Source organism: Ranitomeya variabilis, chromosome 1, assembly GCF_051348905.1.
Source record: "Ranitomeya variabilis isolate aRanVar5 chromosome 1, aRanVar5.hap1, whole genome shotgun sequence".
NCBI classification, from domain to species: Eukaryota; Metazoa; Chordata; class Amphibia; order Anura; family Dendrobatidae; genus Ranitomeya; species Ranitomeya variabilis.
In genome coordinates, this window is record NC_135232.1 from 266,531,652 (window position 1) to 266,559,576 (window position 27,925).

Here is a 27,925-nt window from a genome sequence, read left to right on the forward strand (position 1 = left end):
TTAAAGTAATTTCTGGATGGTGTTTTGATAGGGTTTTCTGCTGACCATGAAAGTACCCTTTCTGTCTTCATGCTATCTAGTAAGCGGACCTCGATTTTGCTAAACCTATTTTCATACTACGTTTGTCATTTCATCTTAAATCACCGCCAATATATGTGGGGGCCTCTGTCTGCCTTTTGGGAAAATTTCTCTAGAGGTGAGCCAGGACTGTCTTTTCCTCTGCTAGGATTAGGTAGTTCTCCGGCTGGCGCTGGGCATCTAGGGATAAAAAAACGTAGGCATGCTACCCGGCCACTTCTAGTTGTGCGGCAGGTTTAGTTCATGGTCAGTATAGTTTCCATCTTCCAAGAGCTAGTTCTCATATATGCTGGGCTATGTTCTCTCGCCATTGAGAATCATGACAGTTTGACCGGCCCAAAAAAGGGTTAAATTACTGGCTGAGAAAGGAGAGAAAAAAGAAGTCTGCTACAATTTTTTTTTTTTTTTTTTTTCCCTCTAGTTCTGAGTGTGCTCTTAATTGAATCACTTGCTAGTCTGCCTATACTGCAGCCTTCCTCTCTTCCTCTCCTTCTAATCCTTGAATGGCTCTGTGTTCACCTGTTTCAAATGGATCTTCAGAGTGTAGCTACAGGTTTGAATAATCTCGCCACAAAGGTACAAAATTTGCAAGATTTTGTTGTTCATGCACCTATGTCTGAGCCTAGAATTCCTTTGCCTGAATTCTTCTCGGGGAATAGATCTCACTTTCAAAATTTTAAAAATAATTGCAAATTGTTTTTGTCCCTGAAGTCTCGCTCTGCCGGAGACCCTGCACAGCAGGTCAGGATTGTAATTTCCTTGCTCCGGGGCGACCCTCAAGACTGGGCTTTTGCATTGGCACCAGGGGATCCTGCGTTGCTCAATGTGGATGCGTTTTTTCTGGCCTTGGGGTTGCTTTATGAGGAACCTCATTTAGAGCTTCAGGCGGAAAAGGCCTTGATGTCCTTGTCTCAGGGGCAAGATGAAGCTGAAATATACTGCCAAAAATTCCGCAAATGGTCTGTGCTTACTCAGTGGAATGAGTGCGCCCTGGCGGCGATTTTCAGAGAAGGTCTCTCTGATGCCATTAAGGATGTTATGGTGGGGTTCCCTGTGCCTGCGAGTCTGAATGAGTCCATGATGATGGCTATTCAGATCGATAGGCGTCTGCGGGAGCGCAAACCTGTGCACCATTTGGCGGTGTCTACTGAGAAAACGCCAGAAAATATGCAATGTGATAGAATTCTGTCCAGAAGCGAGCGGCAGAATTTTAGACGAAAAAATGGGTTGTGCTTCTATTGTGGTGATTCAACTCATGTTATATCAGCATGCTTTAAGCGTACTAAGAAGCCTGACAAGTCTGTTTCAATTAGCACTTTACAGTCTAAGTTTATTCTATCTGTGACCCTGATTTGTTCTTTGTCATCTATTACCGCGGACGCCTATGTCGACTCTGGCGCTGCTTTGAGTCTTATGGATTGGTCCTTTGCCAAACGCTGTGGGTATGATTTGGAGCCATTGGAGGCTCCGATACCTCTGAAAGGGATTGACTCCACCCCATTGGCTAGTAATAAACCACAATACTGGACACAAGTGACTATGCGTGTTAATCCGGATCACCAGGAGGTTATTCGCTTTCTGGTGCTGTATAATCTACATGATGTTTTGGTGCTGGGATTGCCATGGCTGCAATCTCATAACCCAGTCCTCGACTGGAGAGCTATGTCTGTGTTAAGCTGGGGATGTAAAGGAACTCATGGGGACGTACCTTTGGTTTCCATTTCATCATCTATTCCCTCTGAGATTCCTGAATTCTTGTCTGACTTTCGTGACGTTTTTGAAGAACCCAAGGTTGGTTCACTACCTCCGCACCGGGAGTGCGATTGTGCCATAGACTTGATCCCGGGTAGTAAATACCCTAAGGGTCGTTTATTTAATCTGTCTGTGCCTGAACACGCTGCTATGCGAGAATATATAAAGGAGTCCTTGGAAAAGGGACATATTCGTCCTTCGTCATCTCCCTTAGGAGCCGGTTTTTTCTTTGTGTCTAAGAAAGACGGCTCTTTGAGGCCGTGTATTGATTATCGACTTTTGAATAAAATCACGGTTAAATATCAATATCCGTTACCACTGCTTACTGATTTGTTTGCTCGCATAAAGGGGGCCAAGTGGTTCTCTAAGATTGATCTCCGTGGGGCGTATAATTTGGTGCGAATCAAGCAGGGGGATGAGTGGAAAACCGCATTTAATACGCCCGAGGGCCATTTTGAGTATTTGGTGATGCCTTTTGGTCTTTCAAATGCCCCTTCAGTCTTCCAGTCCTTTATGCATGACATTTTCCGCGATTATTTGGATAAATTTATGATTGTGTATCTGGATGATATTCTGATTTTTTCGGATGACTGGGACTCTCATGTCCAGCAGGTCAGGAGGGTTTTTCAGGTTTTGCGGTCTAATTCCTTGTGTGTGAAGGGTTCTAAGTGTGTTTTTGGGGTTCAGAAGATTTCCTTCTTGGGATACATTTTTTCCCCCTCTTCCATCGAGATGGATCCTGTCAAGGTTCAGGCTATTGGTGATTGGACGCAACCCTCTTCTCTTAAGAGTCTTCAGAAATTTTTGGGCTTTGCTAACTTTTATCGTCGATTTATTGCTGGTTTTTCTGATGTTGTAAAACCATTGACTGATTTGACTAAGAAGGGTGCTGATGTTGCTGATTGGTCCCCTGATGCTGTGGAGGCCTTTCGTGAGCTCAAGCGCCGCTTTTCTTCCGCCCCAGTGTTGCGTCAGCCTGATGTTGCTCTTCCTTTTCAGGTTGAGGTCGACGCTTCTGAAATCGGAGCTGGGGCGGTGTTGTCGCAGAGAAGTTCCGACTGCTCCGTGATGAGACCTTGTGCTTTTTTTTCCCGTAAATTTTCGCCCGCCGAGCGGAATTATGATATTGGGAATCGGGAGCTTTTGGCCATGAAGTGGGCTTTTGAGGAGTGGCGTCACTGGCTTGAGGGGGCCAGACATCAGGTGGTGGTATTGACTGACCACAAAAATTTAATTTACCTTGAGTCTGCCAGGCGCCTGAATCCTAGACAAGCGCGCTGGTCGTTGTTTTTCTCTCGGTTTAATTTTGTGGTGTCTTACCTACCGGGTTCTAAGAATGTTAAGGCGGATGCCCTTTCTAGGAGTTTTGAGCCTGACTCCCCTGGTAATTCTGAGCCCACAGGTATCCTTAAAGATGGAGTGATATTGTCTGCCGTTTCTCCAGACCTGCGGCGGGCCTTGCAGGAGTTTCAGGCGGATAGACCTGATCGTTGCCCACCTGGTAGACTGTTTGTTCCTGATGATTGGACCAGTAGAGTCATCTCTGAGGTTCATTCTTCTGCGTTGGCAGGTCATCCTGGAATCTTTGGTACCAGGGATTTGGTGGCAAGGTCCTTCTGGTGGCCTTCCCTGTCACGAGATGTGCGAGGCTTTGTGCAGTCTTGTGACGTTTGTGCTCGGGCCAAGCCTTGTTGTTCTTGGGCTAGTGGATTGTTGTTACCCTTGCCTATCCCGAAGAGGCCTTGGACGCACATCTCGATGGATTTTATTTCGGATCTGCCTGTTTCTCAGAAGATGTCTGTCATCTGGGTGGTGTGTGACCGTTTCTCTAAGATGGTCCATCTGGTTCCCTTGCCTAAGTTGCCTTCTTCTTCCGAGTTGGTTCCTCTGTTTTTTCAAAATGTTGTTCGTTTGCATGGTATTCCGGAGAATATCGTTTCTGACAGAGGGACCCAATTCGTGTCTAGATTTTGGCGGGCATTCTGTGCTAGGATGGGCATAGATTTGTCTTTTTCGACTGCTTTCCATCCTCAGACTAATGGCCAGACCGAGCGGACTAATCAGACCTTGGAGACATATTTGAGGTGTTTTGTGTCTGCGGATCAGGATGATTGGGTTGCTTTTTTGCCTTTGGCGGAGTTCGCCCTCAATAATCGGGCCAGCTCTGCCACCTTGGTGTCCCCGTTTTTCTGTAATTCGGGGTTTCATCCTCGATTTTCCTCCGGTCAAGTGGAATCTTCGGATTGTCCTGGAGTGGATGCTGTGGTGGAGAGGTTGCATCAGATTTGGGGGCAGGTGGTGGACAATTTGAAGTTGTCCCAGGAGAAGACTCAGCTTTTTGCCAACCGCCGTCGTCGTGTTGGTCCTCGGCTTTGTGTTGGGGACTTGGTGTGGTTGTCTTCTCGTTTTGTCCCTATGAGGGTTTCTTCTCCTAAGTTTAAGCCTCGGTTCATCGGCCCGTACAAGATATTGGAGATTCTTAACCCTGTGTCCTTCCGTTTGGACCTCCCTGCATCCTTTTCGATTCATAATGTTTTTCATCGGTCATTGTTGCGCAGGTATGAGGTACCAGCTGTGCCTTCCGTTGAGCCTCCTGCTCCGGTGTTGGTTGAGGGTGAGTTGGAGTACGTTGTGGAAAAGATCTTGGACTCTCGTGTTTCCAGACGGAAACTCCAGTATCTGGTCAAATGGAAGGGATACGGTCAGGTGGATAATTCTTGGGTCACTGCCTCTGATGTTCATGCCTCCGATCTTGTCCGTGCCTTTCATAGGGCTCATCCTGATCGCCCTGGTGGTTCTGGTGAGGGTTCGGTGCCCCCTCCTTGAGGGGGGGTACTGTTGTGAAATTGGATTCTGGGCTCCCCCGGTGGCCACTTGTGGAATTTAACTTGTGTGCATCATCCCCTCTGTTCACCTGCTCCTATCAGGATGTGGGAGTCGCTATATAACCTTGCTCCTCTGTCAGTTTCATGCCGGTCAACAATGTAATCAGTAGCCTTTCTGTGCATGTTCCTGCTACTAGACAACTCCCAGCTAAGTTGGACTTTTGTCCTTGTGTGTTTTTGCATTTTGTTCCTGTTCACAGCTGCTGTTTCGTTACTGTGTCTGGAAAGCTCTTGTGAGCGGAAATTGCCACTCTGGTGTTATGAGTTAATGCTAGAGTCTTAAAGTAATTTCTGGATGGTGTTTTGATAGGGTTTTCTGCTGACCATGAAAGTGCCCTTTCTGTCTTCATGCTATCTAGTAAGCGGACCTCGATTTTGCTAAACCTATTTTCATACTACGTTTGTCATTTCATCTTAAATCACCGCCAATATATGTGGGGGCCTCTGTCTGCCTTTTGGGAAAATTTCTCTAGAGGTGAGCCAGGACTGTCTTTTCCTCTGCTAGGATTAGGTAGTTCTCCGGCTGGCGCTGGGCATCTAGGGATAAAAAAACGTAGGCATGCTACCCGGCCACTTCTAGTTGTGCGGCAGGTTTAGTTCATGGTCAGTATAGTTTCCATCTTCCAAGAGCTAGTTCTCATATATGCTGGGCTATGTTCTCTCGCCATTGAGAATCATGACATGCTCCCCCTGGTGGCTGGAGTGTGAAGTGTGTTGTGTGCGGTTGTGATACCTGGACAGAGGATCTCCTTTATTGCCTTCAGACGTAATATCACTCCTTCTGGTGGAAGAATGACATTACTGCAATGACCAGGACTCTGGGGCGCTGCACAAGTACTTTGCAATTTTAGCCAAAAAAAGTTGATACAACTACTTTTAAGCAGATCTGTCATCACATTACACAATACAAACTACCGTATATACTAGAGTATAAGCCGAGATTTTCAGCCCATTTTTTTGGCTAAAAGTGCCCCTCTCGGCTTATACGCACGTCATTGTCCCAGGGGGTCGGCGGGGGAGGAGAACACAGAGAAATACTTCTGGAACATAGTGCGCTGGCGCATGCGCAGTAATGCTTTTCGGCTTTGCCCGCAGATGGGCAAAGCATACTGTGCGTGCGCGAGACAAGATTGCATAGCGCACGCGCGAACTATGGAGGACACCTACTGCAATTCCGGAAAATATTGCGGACAGCGGGGAAGGATGGGGTGGAGGAAAAAAGAAGAAACATTGCCCAGTGGACCAAAAACAGGGCCTTTACATAGCCCGCCAAATTCAGGTGACAGATTCCCTTTAACTGAGCTGAGTTTTCCAGAACACTGCCAACCGTACATTCATCTTGTGAGGTTTGTGCTGTGCTCTCTGTGCCTTGAGTTCTATATGTTTGATCTGTTGCCTGACCTTGGATTTTGTTCAGACTACCCGCCTGTTTAACCCCTTCAGCCTATCCTCCCGCTACTCTGACCTCAGAACGTTACCTGACTACGCTTTTTTCTCTTCCTTCTGTTTATGACGTATTCTCCTGGCTTCTGACTTTGGACTCCTTGACCACACTAACTCATGACTTGGCCGTGAGAAGTGACTAGCATCACAATTGTCATTTAATATACAGTTACTGTTGTGAAATGTGGTGACAGATGTGCTTTAATGTAATGATAGGCAAGCTATTGACAAATCTTCAGTTCTTATTGCAAGATTTATCTTAAAAAATAGACGTCATTTTAATTTGTGTTTCATAAATCAAGAGTAAACATGAAAATTTGCAACTTTGCAATATATCTTATTTGAAAAAGGAGGATCTGAGTCATTAGTTATAACAATATGCAGTTTTATTTGTACGTAGAAAACAAATCTTTTTGTACTTGCAATAAACACTATATTACTAAAAATTTCTTTGTGTATATGGGTACATGATTTATATGATCCACAAGGTGCAAAAAGAGAACGGTGGCTGAAGACTATGGTCAGGATTATGATGTTAAAGGGGAAAACAATCAAGTCGATTGTATGCATTATTTGTAAAGAAACAACAAGATGGAATGACAAATATACTCTTCAATATATATTTTTAAATTAAGAAGTTTAGATAAGAGGAAATTGTCTATACCCACTTGTTTGAACAGTCAAAAAATTCTAATGACATGCATTACATAAAGGTATCCGATAAATTTACATGTGTAGTATAACAATTATAAGGTTAATTAATTACCCATTATGTAGTTACTCCTGCCAAGACTGCGGTCACTAACCCCAATGCGCGTTTCGCGTGGATGTCACTTATCAGAGAAATCTGCTTCTTTCTCCGCTAGGACTGACCACTTCGTCAAAATTCTCTATTCTTGGGTAAAATCTGTATTCAGTGAAGATGGATTATTACATTACTGAGATAGAAGATGACAGTTGGTTTTTATAAGATTCATCCTCCTCCTCTCTTCCCTCTGCATATACTGTAATCTCAGTAGCTACTGCCATCTCCTATCTCAGTAATAGGAAAGTCTGTCTTTGTGAATGGAGAAGTCCTGGAGGGAAAAGAAGCAATTTTTTTTCTGATAACAGATATTATAAAGTTTATTTTTTTCATGTGTACTATTGAATTATGAAATACACATTTAAAGAGTGGTTATTCTTTAACTGTTGCACATCTGCATGTGAAGGTATAGTATGCCGAGATCAAAGGAGATTCCTAGGGACACTTAAAAAAGTTATTCAATTAGTGAAAATTGAGGTATTTTGCACAATATAGTAAAAAAATGCATAACAAATGTTTCCTTCTCAAATATAATTTACATAATTCAGAAGACTAACTTCTGGAAACTACAGATTTCAGCTGAAAACGCAATTCATTTGTGAATGAGCTTTATCCAACAATCATCTCAGAGAGCATAATATATGTTAATAAAGCAAAGGACCTAGAGCAACTACAGTATGTCTTTAAGACAAAGGAAGTATAAGTGTCTGTGTTCTGTATTTTCTGCACCACTGTGCATTGAGTACCTGACCAGACAGCACAGTAATAATCCCCAGTGTCTCCGATTTCCACTTTGGAGATGGAGAGAACAGCTGATCCTCCTGTTATGGATCCAGTAAATCGATCTGATGTCCATGAAGGTCTATAATTCTGATTAGTAGTACCGCTACTGCCAATCACCAGTTTAGGGACGCTTCCAAGGATCTGATATATCCAAACTGGGTAATTCCCTCCACCTACATTGCCGGTACTCAGGCTACAAGTAAGACGGACGCTCCCACCTGGAGATACAGATATTGGACCATCCTGGATCACAGTAAACTGTGCCGAGGAATCTGCAATAAAGAAAGATAGAAAAAAATTAGACAGTTTAGTAGAAGCAAAAGCTGTGCCATAAACACAATATTTCTGCTAACTTACATGAAATATAAACTGTAAGAAGGAAGAGAACAGCCCAGTGCATGATAAAGCTGAATTGTGAGGAAATCAACAGATATGATTGAACGGTCCCAAATTGCCTATCATAAATATGTGCTGTATGCAAACCAGAGTGACTTCTATTGGTCAGTTTTATACCTCCTCCTATACAGAATAAATATACATGTCAAAACAGAATATTCTGTATCTCCCAAATTCTAGCATACAGTTTATAATGTAGTTAAGACTATGTACATTTTATGAAGAAATCTGGATGTGGGGAACAGAGTGCACGGTTGGGTGATACTCCAGGAAGGAAGAGTGGGTGCATGCATGGTAACCGCTCACCTGGTGGAGTTGTGACACGCACAAGTCCTATGTAGGCATGAAGAAAAACAGCTGCTGCTGCCGGTGGCTGGTGGATAAATCCTCCAGGAAATATTGCACCCAGTTAGATAAAACACATTAGATGAACTGTGCTGATAGAGTAAAACTATTCTTCAACAGTAATGATGATAAGATTTTTTTATTAACATCACGTTTTAATATCGTATCGGCATCTTTATCAACTGAAAAATTCAAATGTGTAAGACATGATAACAGGTGGAATTTAAAAGGCCAACATTGGTTCCAATTACAAATGAGAACACCCGCAGGGATGTTTAAACCAATAGAGAAATATGGTAGGGGAAGAAAGTTCAACTGGCAATTGAGGAATCTCAAGGACAAACCTCTAATGAATAAAATTGTACAGTGGGTGCGGAAAGTATTCAGACCCCTTTACATTTTTCACTCTTTGTTTCATTGGAGCCATTTGATAAATTCAAAAAAGTTCATTTTTTTTCTTATTAATGTACACTCTGCACCCCTTCTTGACTGAAAAAAAACTGAAAAGTACAAATTTTTGCAAATTTATTAAAAAAGAAAGTGAAATATCACATGGTCATAAGTATTCTGACCAGGGGCGTAACTACCGCGGTCGCAGCGGTCGCCATTGCGACCGGGCCCCGCAGGTCAGGGGCCCCGGGTTGGCAGGTCAGTGCAGGGCCGGACTGGTCATCGGGCACTTCTGGCAAATGCCAGAAGAGCCGGTGCCAGTAGTGGGCACCCCCGCCCCCCGCCAGTGCCGCCGCCGCCGCATTTAACTATACCGGCGTCTATGACACCGGTATAGTTCAATGCAATGATGGAGGAGAGAGCGTCTGCTGACGCCCCCTCTCCCATCATTCCCCGCTCTGCCTCTGACAGTACACTGCGGGTGCGCGATGACGTCATATCATCGTGCACCTGCAGTGTCCTGGGCAGACTGCAGCCGCCGGGAGCAGCGCGGGCAAAAGGAAAGGTGAGGAGAGTTTTTTTTTTTTTTTCTTTTTAACTGGACTGTGGGGCCATTATCGGGGGGGGGGGGGGGAGATGAGATGTGCGGGCTCTGCTGTATATATCCCTGTGCGGGCTGTGCTGTATATACCCCTGTGCGGGCTGTGCTCTATATACCCCTGTGCGGGCTCTGCTGTATATATCCCTGTGCGGGCTCTGCTGTATATACCCCTGTGCGGGCTGTGCTCTATATACCCCTGTGCAGGCTGTGCTCTATATACCCCTGTGCGGGCTCTGCTGTATATATCCCTGTGCGGGCTGTGCTCTATATACCCCTGTGCGGGCTCTGCTGTATATATCCCTGTGCGGGCTCTGCTGTATATATCCCTGTGCGGGCTGTGCTCTATATACCCCTGTGCGGGCTCTGCTGTATATATCCCTGTGCGGGCTGTGCTCTATATACCCCTGTGCGGGCTGTGCTGTATATATCCCTGTGCGGGCTGTGCTCTATATACCCCTGTGCGGGCTGTGCTCTATATACCCCTGTGCGGGCTCTGCTGTATATACCCCTGTGCGGGCTGTGCTCTATATACCCCTGTGCGGGCTCTGCTGTATATATCCCTGTGCGGGCTCTGCTGTATATATCCCTGTGGGGGCTCTGCTGTATATATCCCTGTGCGGGCTGTGCTCTATATACCCCTGTGCGGGCTCTGCTGTATATATCCCTGTGCGGGCTGTGCTCTATATATCCCTGTGCGGGCTGTGCTGTATATATCCCTGTGCGGGCTGTGCTCTATATACCCCTCTGCGGGCTCTGCTGTATATATCCCTGTGCGGGCTCTGCTGTATATATCCCTGTGCTGGCTCTGCTGTATATACCACTGTGCGGGCTGTGCTGTATATACCCCTGTGCGGGCTGTGCTCTATATACCCCTGTGCGGGCTCTGCTGTATATATCCCTGTGCGAGCTGTGCTCTATATACCCCTGTGCGGGCTCTGCTGTATATATCCCTGTGCGGGCTGTGCTGCATATATCCCTGTGCGGGCTGTGCTGTATATATCCCTGTGCGGGCTGTGCTGTATATACCCCTGTGCGGGCTGTGCTGTATATACGTGTACCCCAAAAAAATATTTACTGACAACTCAATAATTCATTTTTAATCAAATTCATTTTATTTTTATTAAAAGGACATTACACAACAAATATCATTATTTTATTAAAAAGTTTTTGCTGTAAAAATAACTGAAGATATATAAAAGTATATAAAAAAATATATATGAATATATAGACTGTATCCCTGACGAAGCAGGTGCGAAACGCGCGTTGGAGTGGTGTGTGCGGGGGCTGCGGTGCACTTGTCCGTTTGGTAAGATCCGGCTTCCATCTGTGTATGCCTCTGCATACCATGTGCATGATCTGTAAAATGTGTTCTAACTAATTACATTTAGGATTATTGAGCTTTAGAATTTGGAGGGTTAATAATATACTATGGTAGCATTATAGATATACAATTGGCTATAATATAATTGATTATATTAATATTAATTGCTCACATCCCGGCACATATATATATATCATATATATTTTTTTATGATTCACATTCACAAGTATTTGCTTGATATGTTTATATTTATATAAATTTTAGAGTGATTGCTTTTTCAGCCTTCTCACATATGATTTTATAAATTTTGTGTTTATTATAAATTTTCACTAATTATTTATGATGATATATAGAGATATTTATTATTAATGCACAGTATTTACTTTACTACACTACATAGACACATCCACTTTATATCTGTTAATATTTACTTGGGTTATTAATTTTCACCTATTGGGTTACATAATATCCGTTTTTATATTTTATATCTCTTATATTTATTTATATATTTATTTGACTCTTCCAATTGTATATCAACTAAGTGCTTGTATTTGTATTATTTATATATAAATTTTGTCTCCAATTCTTCTGCATATTTTATTGCATGTGCACATTATGGCCGGCTTATGACTGTGTTCTAAATATTTAATGTACGTATAGCCTTGATTTGATTGCATTTGCACTTTATGAGATTTATTGTCACTCACTTTGCCAGTCGATTTCTGTGTACCACAGCCCCCCACATACAGTCTATATATTCATATATATTTTTTTATATACTTTTATATATCTTCAGTTATTTTTACAGCAAAAACTTTTTAATAAAATAATTATATTTGTTGTGTAATGTCCTTTTAATAAAAATAAAATTAATTTGATTAAAAATGAATTATTGAGTTGTCAGTAAATATTTTTTTGGGGTACATGTTTGTTGTGCAATATTTACTGGATAGATTATATTTTGAGAATTGTTTGGTATTTCTTTTCTATATAGGATTTTTTGTGCTGTATATACCCCTGTGCGGGCTCTGCTGTATATATCCCTGTGCGGGCTGTGCTGTATATATCTCTGTGCGGGCTGTGCTCTATATACCCCTGTGCGGGCTCTGCTGTATATATCCCTGTGCGGGCTGTGCTGTATATACCCCTGTGCCAGCTGTGCTGGATATACCCCTGTGCGGGCTGTGCTGTATATACCCCTGTGTGGGCTCTGCTGTATATATCCCTGTGCGGGCTGTGCTGTATATATCTCTGTGCGGGCTGTGCTCTATATACCCCTGTGCGGGCTGTGCTCTATATACCCCTGTGCGGGCTCTGCTGTATATATCCCTGTGCGGGCTCTGCTGTATATATCCCTGTGCGGGCTCTGCTGTATATATCCCTGTGCGGGCTCTGCTGTATATATCCCTGTGCTGGATATACCACTGTGCGGGCTGTGCTGGATATACCACTGTGCGGGCTGTGCTGGATATACCACTGTGCGGGCTGTGCTGGATATACCACTGTGCTGGCTGTGCTGGATATACCACTGTGCGGGCTGTGCTGGATATACCGCTGTGCTTGATATACCACTGTGCGGGCTCTGCTGGATATACCACTGTGCGGGCTGTGCTGGATATACCACTGTGCGGGCTGTGCTGGATATACCACTGTGCGGGCTGTGCTGTATATACCACTGTGCTGGATATACCACTGTGCGGGCTGTGCTGGCACCCAACACCATGTTGCAGTGCAGGAGATTCCTGCGACAGTCCAAGGCGTATCTAGGGGAAGGTGGGGGGGGCGGGGGTGGGTGGGGTTGAGGCAGGGGGACCCGGGGTGGGGGGGGGCCCATTTGGAAGTTCGCACCGGGGCCCATAACTTTGTAGTTACGCCACTGATTCTGACCCTTTGCTCAGTATTGAGTAGAAGCACCCCTTTGAGCTAGTGCAGCCATGATCTTCTTGGGAATGATACAACAAGTTTTTCACACCTGGATTTGGGGATCCTCTGCCATTCTCCTTTGCAGATCCTCTCCTGTTCCATCAGGTTGGATGGTGAACGTTGGTGGACAGCCATTTTCAGGTCTCTCCAGAGATGCTCAATTGGGTTTAGGTCAGGGCTCTGGCTCGGCCAGTCAAAAATAGTCACAGAGTTGTTCTGAAGCCACTCCTTTGTTATTTTAGCTGTGTGCTTAGGGTTATTGTCTTGTTGGAAGGTGAACCTTCGGCCAAGTCTGAGGTCCAGAGCACTCTGGAAGAGGTTTTCATCCAGGATATCTCTGTACTTGGCTGTATTCATGTTCCCTTCAATGGCAACCAGATGTCCTGTCCCTGCAGCTGAAAAACACCCCATAGCATGATGCTGCCACCACCATGTTTCAATGTTGGGATTGTATTCGGCGGGCGATGAGCAGTGCCTGGTTTTCTCCACATACACCACTTAGAATTATCACCAAAAAGGTCTATCTTCATCTCATCAGACCAGAGAATCTTACTTCTCATAGTATGGGAGTCCTTCATGTGTTTGTAGCAAACTCTATGCGGGCTTTCATATGTCTTGCACTGAGGAGAGGCTTCCGTCAGGCCACTCTGCCATAAAGGCCCGACTGGTGGAGGGTTGCAGTGATAGTTGACTTTGTGAAACTTTCTCCCATCTCCCTACTGCATCTCTGTAGCTCAGCCACAGCGATCCTGGGGTTCTTTACCTTTCTCATTGAGGCTCTTCTCCCACGATTGTTCAGTTTGGCTGGATGGCCAGGTCCAGGAAGACTTCTGGTGGTCCCAAACTTTTTCCATTTAAAGGGACTCTGTCACCTGAATTTGGCAGGCTATGTAAATGCCCTGTTTTCGGTCTGATGGGTGGTGTTTCTTCTTTTTTCCTCCACCCCATCCTTCCCCGTTGTCTGCAATATTTTCCAGAATTGGAGTAGGTGTCCTCCATAGTTCGCGCGTGCGCAATGCAATCTTGTCTCGCGCACGCGCAGTATGCTTTGCCCTTGCTCTGCAGGCAAAGCCGAAAAGCATTACTGCGCATGCACCGGCGCACTATGTTCCAGAAGTATTTCTCTGTGTAATTGTAAATTACAAAATTTACAAAACCATTTTTTAAGGGACCACATTACATTACATTTGAAGTGACTTTGAGGAGGCAATAAGAAAGAAAATACCCAAAAGTGACAACGTTCTAAAAACTTCACCCCTCAAAGTCTTCCAAATGGCATTTAAGAAGTTTATTAACTCTTCAGGTGCTTCACAGAAACTAAAACAATGTGGAAGGAAAAAATTTACATTTTACTTTTTTTTTCATTAAAGTTTTACTTTACCTCCAATATTTTTTATTTTCAAAAGAGTAAAATGAGAAAATAGACACAAAAATGGACCCCAAAATTTGATGTGCAATTTTCTCCTGAGATGCCGATACCCCAGATGTGGGGGGACACTACCGTTTGGGCGCACGGCGGGGCTTGGAAGGGAAGCAGCACTGTTTAACTTTTTAAAACAAAAATGACTGAAATCAAGAGTGGACGCTATGTTGCATTTGGAGAGCACCTGATGTGCCAAAATAGTGGAAACCTCCACAATTGACCTCATTTTGGAAAATATACCCTCAAGGAACATAACTAGAAGTATGGTGAGCCCCTTGAACCCCCAGGTGCTTTGCAGAAGTTTATAACTGCTGATAAAAGGGCACTAAAATGCTTGGGTGCTCATTGCTTAAGTTGAGCAAATCTTAATGCTTGGGTACTTGACCCTAGTAGCAAGTATAATGAAAGCTAATGGGAAATTTGAGCATTTTTCCACCGGACCCTCCCCCGGGAGATCTGAAGGTTAATAAAAATTGCTCAAATCGATGGAAATAGTGCTGAAATGGCATGGTAACAGCATGAGGAAGACCACTGGAAGCATCTCTGAATCCCAGGTCGCTGCTGGGAAAAATGTGGTCAGAGTATTATGCCACTTTTATATACTGACAATAAAACATACAAAACCAGAGATAAAATGTATCTTACTGGAAAAAATGTTAACAAACATTCTTTCCAGGATAATGACTTCTTTGTAAGGCAAAATAAATAAGAGAAAAAAAAATGTTCCTCCACACCTTGGGCTATGCAGTGGTTTTGCTCCATTTTTGCCCATTTGCATTGCTTTCAATGGTGAAAACAGTGGACCCTCAGTACTGTTAGAGGGCCAGCAGGTGGCCTTCACTATTGTCAAAAGGCCATAAGGCAGGCTTCTTTCTAATTGTAGGGGACCAGCAGCCAGCCCTCACTAAGTAGGCATCTTGTTGACAGATGAGACCAAGATAGAGCTTTTTGGTGAAGCACATCATTCTACTATTTACGGTAAATGGAATGAGGCCTACAAATAATAAAACACAGTGGTTACAGCCAAATATGGTGGAGGTTCAAAGATATTTTGGGGTTTTCTTCTCAAAAGGGTTTTAGGTAGCAATGTATTGTCCAGTGTCATAAAGCTGGGTTTGCATCCTAGGTCATGGGTCTTCCAGCAGGGCAATGACCCCAAGCCTACTTGAAGAGGTACCCAGAAATGTATGGAAACAAAGCACTAGAGAGTTCAGAAGCGGTAGTTTCATCTCTAGTAGCGTAAAGTCTCCCAAAACTACTTCTTACATACAGATGCTACAGAGAAACTGCAAATGGACACATAAAGTCAGTTAATATTGCCTGCTTTGATGAATCACTGAGTATGGATCACCATAAAAAACATGAATCTGTCAATGAGTACATGGAAAAAAGCAGCAGCAAGAATTATAATTTATAAGACAATGATCCTGTGATGAAACCTCCACCAGGGGGAGCAGGTGAGGGAAGAGAGGTTAAACATAAGCGAAGTAACACAGAGCTCAGGCACAGGTGTCACAGGTAATGAGAGAAGTCATACAAGCCTAAAGTCATACACAAGAATATCAGCGTGGTACAGAAGGGGCGAGCAGAGAATAGTCGGGGACAAGCAAGACGTCAGAACCTACCGGGATCGTGGTAACCAAATCGTGAGACGTAAGAGAAAGTCGGGACACAAGCAAAGTCAGAACCAGGAGGGTGACGTGGTATCAGAGACAGAAAACCAAAGCCGAAGTCCAGGGAACAGATTAAGTCATACACGGGTATGGGCAGACAGAGGCACAAGGATCACCAAGATCAGGATACAGGTCAGGGGCTCAAGCTCGGAAGCATGAACTATCACTAACAGTGGTAGGTAGGCTGTGAGGGACTGAAATAGCCCAGCTAGCTCAAGAACGAGGCTGATAAGATTAACCCCCGCATGACCAGTCTAAAAAGAGGAAAAATGAAAATAAACTCTGGACTGGACCATGACAGATCCCTGACTAAATGAATGTAATACTCTATCCCTACTGCCATATCTCACCCTAGATGAATTGCAGACAAGAGTGGTATTATTGTAGAATATAGAAGAGATTTGAATCTACCCTGAAAATACTTTTTTCTTGTATGTGGAAGCAACAAGCTCTAGAGGAATGCCAGCAACATTGCCAGTTTTGATGAATTTTTGAGTACAGATAACTATAAAAACATGAATCTGTTAATGAGTGCATGAAATAAAGCAATCACGTTATGGCATGTGGAAGAGATGTATGTGACCAGAATGAACTTTCATTTCCAGGAGATTATACCTAGCACCTATCCTTGTATTAAATGCAGCTAACAGTGGTATTAATAGGGAATAGAATAGATGTTACCTTGATATTTTTTTTTTGCTGCAGTAACGCTTATAGGGCAAAAATTCCTGACTAGATGCCTGCAATACACTATCCTTACTGTGACAGCTCACCCTATATGAATTGCAGATAAGAGCAGTATTATTAGAGAACAGAATCTATTTGAATGAGCCCTGAAAAAGCTATTAATTTAACATAGCAGCATCAAGGACTGTTATTTCATCAACCCTTCTGTAGAATATAGTGGAGCATTTCGCATCTACTCAGTCTGATATGGAGGAGACCAGGATCTTCTCTATTTACTGTACAAAGTCTCCTGTCCCAGCTGTGAAATCCTGTATGCTGTGAGAGCTCCCTATGTGATGACCACCTAACAGCCCACAATTAGGCACTGGATCATAAACTAATAGAACCCACCAGCTCTTTTGGTTTCCAAAAATGTTCCCTCACCTAGAAAGCGGATCTCCGGAAAAGCATTTTTTCCCACTACTAAGTAGTGGGTTTCCCAGACAGGTACTAAGTGAAAAGGATGCCAAAAATTAGAAGGAGGCACTACAATAACCCTTTAAAGAGATGTAGTGGAGGGCCTCATAAATTATTTTTTCCCATTATTAATGAGTGGGTATCCTAGACTGGTAAAGAGCATGCACTAATGGGCTGAAAAACATTTACCTCTAGGGGTATGCATATAAATCAAAGAATGTTAGCGAAAGACCTCTCAAAATTCTTAATACAGGCATCATAAACACCCTTAAAAAAATTTGTAGGGAGGGTAGCAATATCACCCTGTTGATATGGTGATGGAGGAGGAGGAGTACGACACAAAAAAGATGAATTCCTGAAATGTATACCCATGTTTGGGTGGGAAGTGATGTATGAAAATAGACTAGAAAAAATAAAACACTGCATTTGAGTTTATGTTCCGCTACTGTAAGACTCAGCATGTCAGCATTTTCAGTTGACAGGCGGATGCGCCTATTGGTTATAATATCACCGGCAGCACTATAAACTCGCTCTGACAAAATGATAGCTGCAGGGCAGGCCAGCACCTCCAAGGCGTAGAGAGACAGTTCATGCCATGTGTCTAGCTTGGATACCCAAGGAATCACAGAGGATGCTAGTATGGTCGGCAAGGTACTCCTTCAGCATCTTCCAAAACTTTTCCCTCCTTGTCAAAGTAACCCATGCATCAGGGCCTGGCCGATGGGAGGGTCTTGAGAAAACTATCCCAGACGTTTGATAGTTTCCCCTGCTTCTGCTGCATCTGGTGTGTGTGTCCCTCGTCTCTACTCTTTGGTTGTCGAAGGAGCTGTGACTAGAGATTGGCAAACTTGTTTGGAAAACATTGTCCAATTTCAAATTTGGCATGAAGGTAGCACATTCAGATTCGTGTTCGGTTTCGCAAGCATTTTTACTCAAATTCTGTAAAATTCGGTCACAGTTTGGTAAATAATCACATTTCCACTAATGCTTTTGTTTTTACTTTGGTTAGGATAGTGTTGCTCTATGATGAGCAGGACATGTTTGATGAGGGGAGGGGGTGTGGAGATGTTAGAGGAGTGGCACTTTCTTTTTTTTTCCCTTAACTTTATGTGTGCTGATTCTGGAAGCCAATCAGGGTGCAGAAACCATCCACAATGTTATGACACAAAGTCTTCTGTGATTGTCTGCCGAAGTCGCATGTCCCTGACCATATAAAAAGAAGACATTTTGTTTTGCTGGTGCCATTTTCTCAGTGTCACAGTGCAAAGAAGCCGCTCTTGATAGTGCTGCAAGTGAACTTGTCAGTTAGCTAGATAGGATCCTATCCTGTGTGAAAGAGATCTTCCAGCACCTAACTACACTGCTCAAAAAAATAAAGGGAACACTTAAACAACAGAATCTAACTCTAAGTAAATCAAACTTCTGTGAAATCAAATTGTCCACTTAGGAATCAATACTGTTTGACAATCAATTGCACATGCTGTTGTGCAAATGGAATAGACAACAGATGGAAATTATTGGCAATTATCAAGACACCCTCAATAAAGGAGTGGTTCTGCAAGTGGGGAACACAGACCACATCTCAGCACCAAAGCTTTCTGGCTGAATTTGAATGTTACTTGTGCTTTAACACTTGTGGTAGCATGAGACAGACTCTACAACCCACACAAGTGGCTCAGGTAGTGCAGCTCATCCAGGATGGCATATCAATGCGAGCTGTAGCAAGAAGGTTTGCTGTGTCTGTCAGCGTAGTGTCCAGAGGCTGGAGGCGCTACCAGGAGACAGGCCAGTAAACCAGGAGATGTGGATGGGGCCGTAGGAGGGCAACAACCCAGCAGCAGGACTGCTACCTCCGCCTTTGTGGAGGAACAGGAGGAACACTGCCAGAGCCCTGCAAAATAACCACCAGCAGGCCACAAATGAGCATGTGTCTGCACAAAAAGTTAGAAACCGACTCCATGAGGGTGGTCTGAGGGCCCGATGCCCATAGATGGGGGTTGTGCTCACAGCCCAACACCGTGCAGGACACTTGGCATTTGCCACAGAACACCAGGATTGGCAAATTCACCACAGGTGCCCTGTGCTCTTCACAGTTGACAGCAGGTTGACACTGAGCAAATGTGGCAGACGTGACAAAGTCTGGAGATGCCATGGAGAGTGATGTGCTGCCTGCAACATCCTTCAGCATGACCGGTTTGGCATTGGGTCAGTAATGGTGTGGGGTGGCATTTCTTTGGAGGGCCGCACAGCCCTCCAGGTGCTCGCCAGAGGTAGCCTGACAGCCATTAGGTACCGAGATGAGATCCTCAGACCCCTTGTGAGACCATATGCTGGTGCAGTTGGCCCTGGGTTCCTCCTATTGCAGGTCAATGCCAGACCTCATGCGGCTGGAGCGTGTCAGCAGCTCCTGCAAGATGAAGGCCTTGAAGCTATAGACTGGTCCGCCCATTCCCCAGACTTGAATCCAATTGAGCACATCTGGGACATCATGTCTCGCTCCATCCACTAACATTACATTCTATGGGGGCTGTGCTGCATTGCATTCAATGGGGTCTGTGCTGTATTACATTCTATGGGGGCCGAGCTGTAATGCTGGATACAGCTGTGATTATATGTTATATAGTTATATACACTCCCATCACTTCTTGTAACCTACAAGTGTACAAAGATATTATACAGTCACCATGAGACAAGTGGGCCTGTGTAACTTCAAATGCCAGGGCTGAATTTTAGTCCCAGTCCGGCCCTGCCAGGACCTCTCCTTAATGGGCGGATGATCTCCGGGGGGATATGATGTTGAACCCCTTTTACCTACCCAAAATCTAGTGGGTGTTTGCTGAATACCCGCTCATACTCAGGGACCACCCGGTAAGTCCCTTGTTTTTGGTGTGATGGGGTAGAATCTGTGCCTATGTGTAACTTCTGGCAACAATCCTCCAACTGTCCTGCAGAGCCATTGTCCTCCGCCTGGTCTGACGGGACCAAGGGTTCTGTCGCCTGTGTTACATTATTATCAACAGTAAACAGTTTGGCAAGTGTGGCATATCTGGTTAGGTGGACCTCTTTCTCTCCACAGTTAAGGACATTTACTGGTACCCTCCCCTTGCGGACATCAACCACCCCTCTGGCTGTCAGGATTGTGGGCCTACTATCTGAATATACAGATTCTACCAGGGCCTGGCAGTCTTTGCCTCTGAGGCCTATTGCTGCCCGATACCATATCAACATTTCACTCCTGGGGATATTGCAATGGGGATCGGATCACTCACTGTGACACGTCCAATTTCTCCACCAGACGATTCTACATGTTGCCTCTGCATCAGGGCTCTGATTTCTTTTTGCAGGACTCGTTGCTCACTGGAACCAGCAGTTTCGACCACTTGTTGTAACAAGACAATAACCTCTGCAAGACAATTTTCTATGACATTAGTACCTATGGTCATCATGGGGTTACATTCACGTCGGTCAATATCAACAATTACTAGTCCTTGGGCCTTCAATTCTACCCGCCCCACTTTAATGGTGACCTCCTTGTACCCTACCTGTGGCAAAGGCTGACCAATACTGGCTACTATTGTCAAATCACTATCTGGGCCATGGGTAATGTCTTTCAGCCCATTACCGTTTATAGAGAATGTAAGGCATAGTTGTCACCTGAGAGCCGGTGTCCAAAAAAGAGTTCATCGGGATGCCGTAGATCACAATAGGGAGGACCGGTCGTCCTCCGACATACTTGGCTCGCCAATTTTGTGGGCCTGGTTGTCCTACTTCTGGGGGCTGGCCCCCTGCCTGAGGGGTCGCTCGTTTAAATGGCAGTACCTTGCGATGTGTCCTGCCTGGTTGCAGCTGTGGCAGATGGGTCGTCCGTCCTGATGACAGCGATCGTCGTCCCTCCCTCTGGTCGGCGGGATCCTCTTCTGTCGTCACCAGGGGACGTCCTCCGGTCTGGAGCCAGCTCAATCTTCTCCTTTGGGGATTCCTGCAGGGACTGCACGGTTTTAGCTAGTGCAGCTATGCTTTTAGTCAGTTACTGGACCTGCAGGGGCAGTCCTGTGGAAGGATCATCATCCAGGACCTGTGCGTCGGCCTCAATGGGGACCTGAGGATATGATGCCACCTCCTGGTGGTACATGAGAGCTGGACGCCTAGGGGGCACTGTACGGCTGGGCTGAGGTTCATGCAGCACCCGGATGGCCCTGTCCTTAAATTGTACAAAGTCCAGGTCAGGGTTTTGCAAGGCCAGAATGCGCAGCTGTGTCCTGTGGGTGCTGGACAGGAGTCTCTCAATGAACTGTTCCTTGAAGAGCTTATCTCCATCTTGTACGCTGTTAGGGTCAACCTGTTTGATGGCTCGTAGTGCCTCCTGCAGATTAAGGGCACATGCTATCCTGGGCTTGCACCTGACAAATGTCATTTTGATTTCTGCAGCGGTGCAGGTGTCAAAGCTGGTTTTAAGTGTGGCTAATATCTGCTGCACAGTTCCTTTTTCCATATCTGGCCAGGATTTTACTTCTCTTAGGGCCGCGCCAATTAGTTGGCCAGTTAGAATTCTGACTTTTTGGTGCTCTGTCAGGGGATATACTTCAAATAGGCTGCAGAGCCTTTCCCTAAAGTCACTGAGGGTATGGGACTCCCTGGAATATTGTGGAAGCCAGGCCGCATGGACAGGGCATTATGGGTGCGGTAGCTGCAGCAGGGTCCAGCCAGCTTGTAGGAGCTGAGGGCTCCTTTGGGGCCTGAGGCTGTATCCGCTGCGGGGCCTGGGGGTACCATGGGGCCTGCGGCTACGACCGCTGTCAAGTCACCTCCCGGGGCAGACATGTCTTCTCCCCCATGCTAACCTTTAGGGGCCAGCACCTCTCCTCCAGAGTCTGTAGCGATTCCTCTGTGTGCAGTCGGGCACTTCTCCTGGTCCTCCGTCCAGGGCCTCTGCACGGCGTCTTCACTTCTGGCTCTGTTGTACAGTGTCCTCACTTGCGGCGTTCCTTTGGCAGCGCGGCACCCGTTTTCTTCTTCGCGCTCTTTTTGGCTGGCACCATCCATGAAGGTACGCCTCCTTCTTCCCCTCGAGCTCTACGCGGTAAGGCAATGGTGGTTTGCAAGCAAACTAACACAGTCTCTGGCACACAGTACCTGGTGATGCCAGGGCACGAAATCCTGTTTGTGACACCAAGTTTTAAGTCGCTGGCCAGGGCCTGGGGTCCTTGGCACCGCAGTTAAAGGGGTGGTCACGGTGGCAATGGCCAGGTCTGTGCCCTGGGCACTCAAAGTAAAGAGGATTGTCTTTTAAGGGTTTAAAGTCTATTTTCGTGACGCCACCTGTGGTTCTCAATCAGTAGGGACCGACGCCGCTCAAAGGGGTCCTCTGGGGTGATGGTATAGTATGGTGGCTGGATGGTGATGCTTCCCACCAGTGAACCGGGGTCCCCAGGGCTCCCAAGGTGTATGGAATGGATGATGTGTTGCCGATAAATAACAGAAGACACAGGGTTGCAGTCTTTACCTGGTTTACTGATGGTAGCAGGCCACAGACCAGGGTACCGGCAACAGGTACAGAAGGAGTCCTGGCAGCCCGGAGACAAGTGTAAATCCCGTAGGTAGGTCAGGTTGGGAGACTTCCACTATGCGCTGCTTTTCTGGTCCCTTGCTCCCTGTAGTTTGCTGGCAAGGTACTCCTTTCTCTCCTGTCATGAGACAGTACCTGCACGGTAGGCAGCTTGAGCCATTCTCTTGGGGTCTCAGAAACAGTGACTCCAGGCTCTAACTGCTGCTGTACCTCAGGTTTGGTATGGGCAGTTTACATATAGTCCTATGCCCTCCAGTTCTGCTGTGGACCTTGCAGTTGTCCACAACCTCGGGCTCCCGGTGCCTGGTTACTGCGCTCTGGCTCCTAGGAGGCCCAATCACAGCCTTCTTGAGCCCTTAATCTCTCCTCTGCTCCTTTCCTCTCTCTGTTCACTCTCAGACTGACTGACTCCTCCTCCTCCATACCAGGATCTATATATATATATCAGGGAAGCTCCCCTAAAACAGGGTTTTGAGCTCCCCCATCTAGCTTGGAGTTAGAATGTGTTGTGTGTAGGATAACTTGCCAAAGGGATCCCTCTTGTCTCCAGGCATAGCACTACCCTCCCCGGGAGGAAGGCAGCACTACTGTGGTACCCGAACCCCTGGGGTGCCACATATTCATTTTGATTTACATTGATAGTTATGTTTTATTGTTCTGAACACATTCCACTATGCAATGAATAAAAATTTGCAACAGGAATATTTCATTCAGAGATATCTAGAATGGGTTATTTTAGTGTTCCCTTTATTTTTTGGAGCAGTGTAGATTATGCAAAAACTGTGTGGTAATCTCCGGAGACACCATTTGCTAATCCAAATAGTTTGTGATGAAAGTGAGTTTCAGTGACAAATCAGAAGGCCATATTTCCACTTAAATTGTTCGACCTAATGTTTTGGTGCAGCCAGGAGGGCCAATTAGCTAATCCAAATCGTTTTTTTATAAAACTGTAAAACAGGTGATTGACAGCTGTGGGCCTAAGGTTGTGAAACAGTAGGGTATAAGAGGGGAACGCTACTTACAACATGAGTGGGAAAAAGCAAGGTTGTGGTGAAAGCGGGAATAGGCTTGGTTTTCGAAGTGTACGTGGAATACAACAACTGAACAAACACCCTCATCACCCCAAGTTAACCAATGGGGGTGGAGGTGATCCTGATGAGATTCAGACACCAGAGGCAAACGTGGACTGTACTGTGGTGTCAGGGCATGAAGAGGAGGAGGGTTACTCTCTGGTTGAGGAGTGTGAGAACAGAGAGGATGATGATGAGGTTGTAGATCCAATTGGTGTGAACTCAGAGGTACGCAGCTGAGTAGCTTAGCAGATTAACTGGAGGAGGAGGAAGATGAGGAAGTTACGTTGTGGCTTCCAAATCAGACACAAAGTGATGCAACCATGACAAGCACTGCATCCTCATTCCCAACTCTGGCTATGGACATCACAGATCGCGAGTGTGCAGTTTGCAGGGGCGGCAAGGGTTGCCTAGCTTGGGCCTTTTTGAAATCACAAAGGATGATCCAACTCATTTTATCTGTCAAATTTGCAATAATTTGACTACTACATGAATGAATTGGGAAATGAGCGATCAACGTGCCTTAGTGTGGGAATCTCACTGCAATAAAATGCGGACTAGCGGGCCTCGGCAACCATCAGCTGTCCCATCAACCACATCTGCTGCTTCTTCCTCCTGCATCACCGTAATAAGTCTTCTCACACAGGCCTCCAGCCACAGAATCTCCACTTGTTTACCCCATATTCTCAATCCACTATAACATCTCCGCCTGCACCTCACTTACAGTCCAGCAATTTGTCCTGTTCTCAGTACTCCACCCTCTATCAGTACAGCAGCCAGCCCTCGGTCCCGATGTTGTGGTCACATAAAAGACTGTTTCCTTCTACACATGCAAAAGCTAGGAGCTTAAACTCCACCATCTCCAATCTGTTGGCCATGGCAATGCTGCCTTTCCGTCTGGTGTATACAGACAGTTTCTGAAAGTTGATGGCCATCGCAGTCCTCCAGTACCAGTTGCCCAGTCACCAGTGTGCATTTCACCACTGACACCTGGAAGAGCAAACATTGGCAGGGGCGTTACATCTCACTGACTGGACACTGGGTGACTCTGGTGACTATGGGGGCAGGCAGTCAAGGGGCTGCCCCACAAGTCTTGGAATCCCCAAGGCTTGTGGGAAAAACCTCTATCTAACAGGTCCTCCACTGCTTCTGGTGCCTCCATCTCCTCTAGGGCCTCCTCTTGTGCCCTCAACCGCTCACCGCAATCAGGCAATGTTCAAATTAATATGCCTTGAAGATTGCAGTCATACAGCTCAAGAGTTGTAGACAGCTATCCAGGCTGAGTTAGAGCAAAGGCTGTCTCCACTGAACATGCAGCCACGGAAGGCCGTGTGCAATAATGGTGCAAACCTGGTGGCGGCCCTTACACACGTGCTTTGCATGGCTCACATCCTCAAGCTGATGGTACAGCAAATTCTCTGCCACTTTTCTTGCTTGGATGCAGCACTGCAGAAAGCACGGTCGCTGTGTGCTCACTTCAACCAATCGCACCCCGCAGGTCATCGACTTGCATCACTACAGAGGTCTTTCAGCCTACCAGTTAACCATTTGATTTGCGATGATCCAACACACTGGAATTCCACTCTGCATATATTGCAATTTTTATACCTGCCCGTGCACCAATAGAGTTCAAGTCTGACACGTTGTGAACGACTGGAAAGGATGGTGCCGGAGTATCTGGAGCTCAATATCAATGCCATCAGGGAGGGTTTGGACCCTTTTGCATTTTGGTCTTCAAAAAAGGAAGAGTGACTTGAGCTTGCGTGTCACACCTTGGACATTGTGTCATGCCTGGCAGCAAGCATTCTCTCAGAACGTGTCTTCAGCACTGCTGGTGGTGTCCTGACAGATAGCACTTCTGGTTGTCCCCTGAAAATGTAGACTGCCATTCATCAAAATGAACAAGTCTTGGATCTCCAATAATTTTTGCACCCCAGTCACAGACTTGGCAGACTAGGCGATGGTGTAATCTTTAGTGTCATGCATTGATCTTGCATTATTGCAGTCTGTGCCACCTTTGTGGTGTCTTCTGTGTCAGCTGTTGCTACGGCTGATGATGTTACAAATAATTTTTTTAAATGTGGAGACTCCAAGTTTGGTCTCCATCTGGTGGGTTGTCTGTAGTGTGAGGTGTTTCAGATGAGTGTTATATTGTTTTTACTCTGTGGCAATTGATGCCACTTTACCGGTGTGTGACAATTATTATTTTTTTTTTAAATGTGGAGACTCCAAGTTGGGTCTCCATCTGGTGGGTTGCCTGTGTAAGTAGGGCTCCTAGACAGGCATGCACTTACTTTCACTCAACTTCCTGTGTTTCTTTCTTTACATTTTTCTACCAATAGTACTGTATGAAACTGATGTTTGTGCCATTTGAGTGTTCCTGGAAAAAAAAAATTGGAGGTGTTGCATGGGATGTTAAGGCTTCCAGCTAAAAAGGCTTACAACACTCCCTTAACCACCAGTTCCTCATTGAAACTTCAATTCCAAGCTGCAAATGCTTGGCCTCCCATTGAATCTAATGGTGTTAGGGTATTTTCGGCGAACGTCTAAAAGTTTGGTGAATGAAACTGAACCGAACCTTGAAAGGTTCACTTATCTCTAATCAGGGCTCCCAGCTAAGAAGGCTTACACTGCTCCCTTAACCTCCTGGTCCTCATTGGAACTTCAATTCCAAGCCTTAAATTCTGGGACAGACCTTGATACCTCATGCATGGCCCATGGCTGCCTGCTGCTGTGCCTTTTGTAAATTTCTACTGTGGGTCAATTGATGCCACTTTTCATGGTGTCCGCCCTTAATTTTACCTGCTTGTGTATACGTTTAGTTTGGCCTCCCATTGAATCTAATGGTGTTCCGGTATGTTCATCGATCCGTTCGGCGAACGTCTAAAATTCGGAGAACCCAACCTTAAAAGGTTTGCTCATCTCTATTTAGGAGGGGAAAACATTCAGGTTGCACAATTACTTACCTTGTAGAGTGTTTAGATGCCTTGACTACGCTAGCATCTAGATTATTACAGGCTTCAATCCAATCATTGTTTTTCAAGCCCGGCTTAGCCAAGACTTTATTATTAAAGGGCTGGAGCAGTTGATGAATATATGAAAGATGTGTTCCTTATATAATGCTTAATGCTGGGCTGATGCAGGGTCCAGTAACACATCAAGATTCCAATGTAATCTTACAATGTTTTCTTCTTGATTTTCTAAAAAATATAAAACTATTATTTATATACAATTTTATTTTTCATTTTCATTTTTTCATAATAAATGTTGGACGTAGATTAGTAATTCCCAACAGCAGCATATATGATGTTAATTCCATGTGAAAGCATCATATCACACTTTTAGAAAAAGCTCCCAATACTTCTGGAAACTACAAGCAGAATTCTAGTAAAAGAAATTCATTCATAAATGTGCTCAACAAGCAAACATCTCAGGAAGTATCATGAAAATAGATATGGAAAGATAACACAGAATGTAAGCAGTTACAGTATGTCTTTAGGATTTAAAGCAAAGAGGAAGTATACCGGTAAGTGTCTGTGTTCTGTATTTTCTGCACCACTGTGCATTGAGTACCTGACCAGACAATACAGTAATAATCCCCAGTGTCGCCGATTTCCACTTTGGAGATGGAGAGAACAGCTGATCCTCCTGTTATGGATCCAGTAAATCGATCTGATGTCCATGAAGGTCTATAATTCTGATTACTAGTACCGCTACTGCCAATCACCAGTTTGGGGACACTGCCGAGGATCTGATATATCCAATTAGGATAGTTCCCTCCGCCTACATTGCCAGTACTCAGGCTACAAGTAAGACGGATGCTCCCACCTGGAGACACAGATATTGGACCATCCTGAATCACAGTAAACTGTGCTGAGGAATCTGCAATAAAGAAAGACAAAGAAATGAGGCAGTTTACAGGAAAATACAAATATTAAATGTAGAATATTTCTGCTAACTTACATGTTAGATAAACTGTAAGAAGGAAGAGAACAGCCCAGTGCATGATAAAGCTGAATAGTGGGAAACTTAGAGAAAATGATTGAACAGTCTCAGGTCATCCATCATAAATATGCACAGAATGCAAATCAGAGTAACTTTCATTGGTCGGTGTCATATGTCCTCCCATCAAAGTAATTTTTACTGTGACTGGGAAAAACAGAGAATAGAGAAGGTGCACACTCAGCAGGGTGGGTTGGTGCTGAACAGGACTAATCTAAGGTTACAATAGGAAAAACAGCCGCACTCATGGCTCAATGTTAATAGTAGAAGGTTTATTTACAATCATCACCACACTAAGAAATATAACAATAGTTGATTATTCAGAA

General features: G+C 45.0%; 1 protein-coding gene and 1 gene segment (V, D, J or C); both read right to left on the bottom strand.

Annotated features, from left to right (window-relative positions):
* LOC143814408 (immunoglobulin lambda-1 light chain-like) overlaps positions 1-27,925 on the bottom strand; it is a 944,139-nt gene that overhangs the window by 495,678 nt on the left and 420,536 nt on the right. The window lies entirely within an intron of this gene.
* Positions 6,656-27,632, bottom strand: LOC143814451 (immunoglobulin lambda variable 7-43-like). The segment is given in 5 exon segments: positions 6,656-8,018; positions 20,231-20,364; positions 26,564-26,797; positions 27,171-27,479; positions 27,561-27,632. Coding segments are annotated over 3 exon segments (429 nt in total).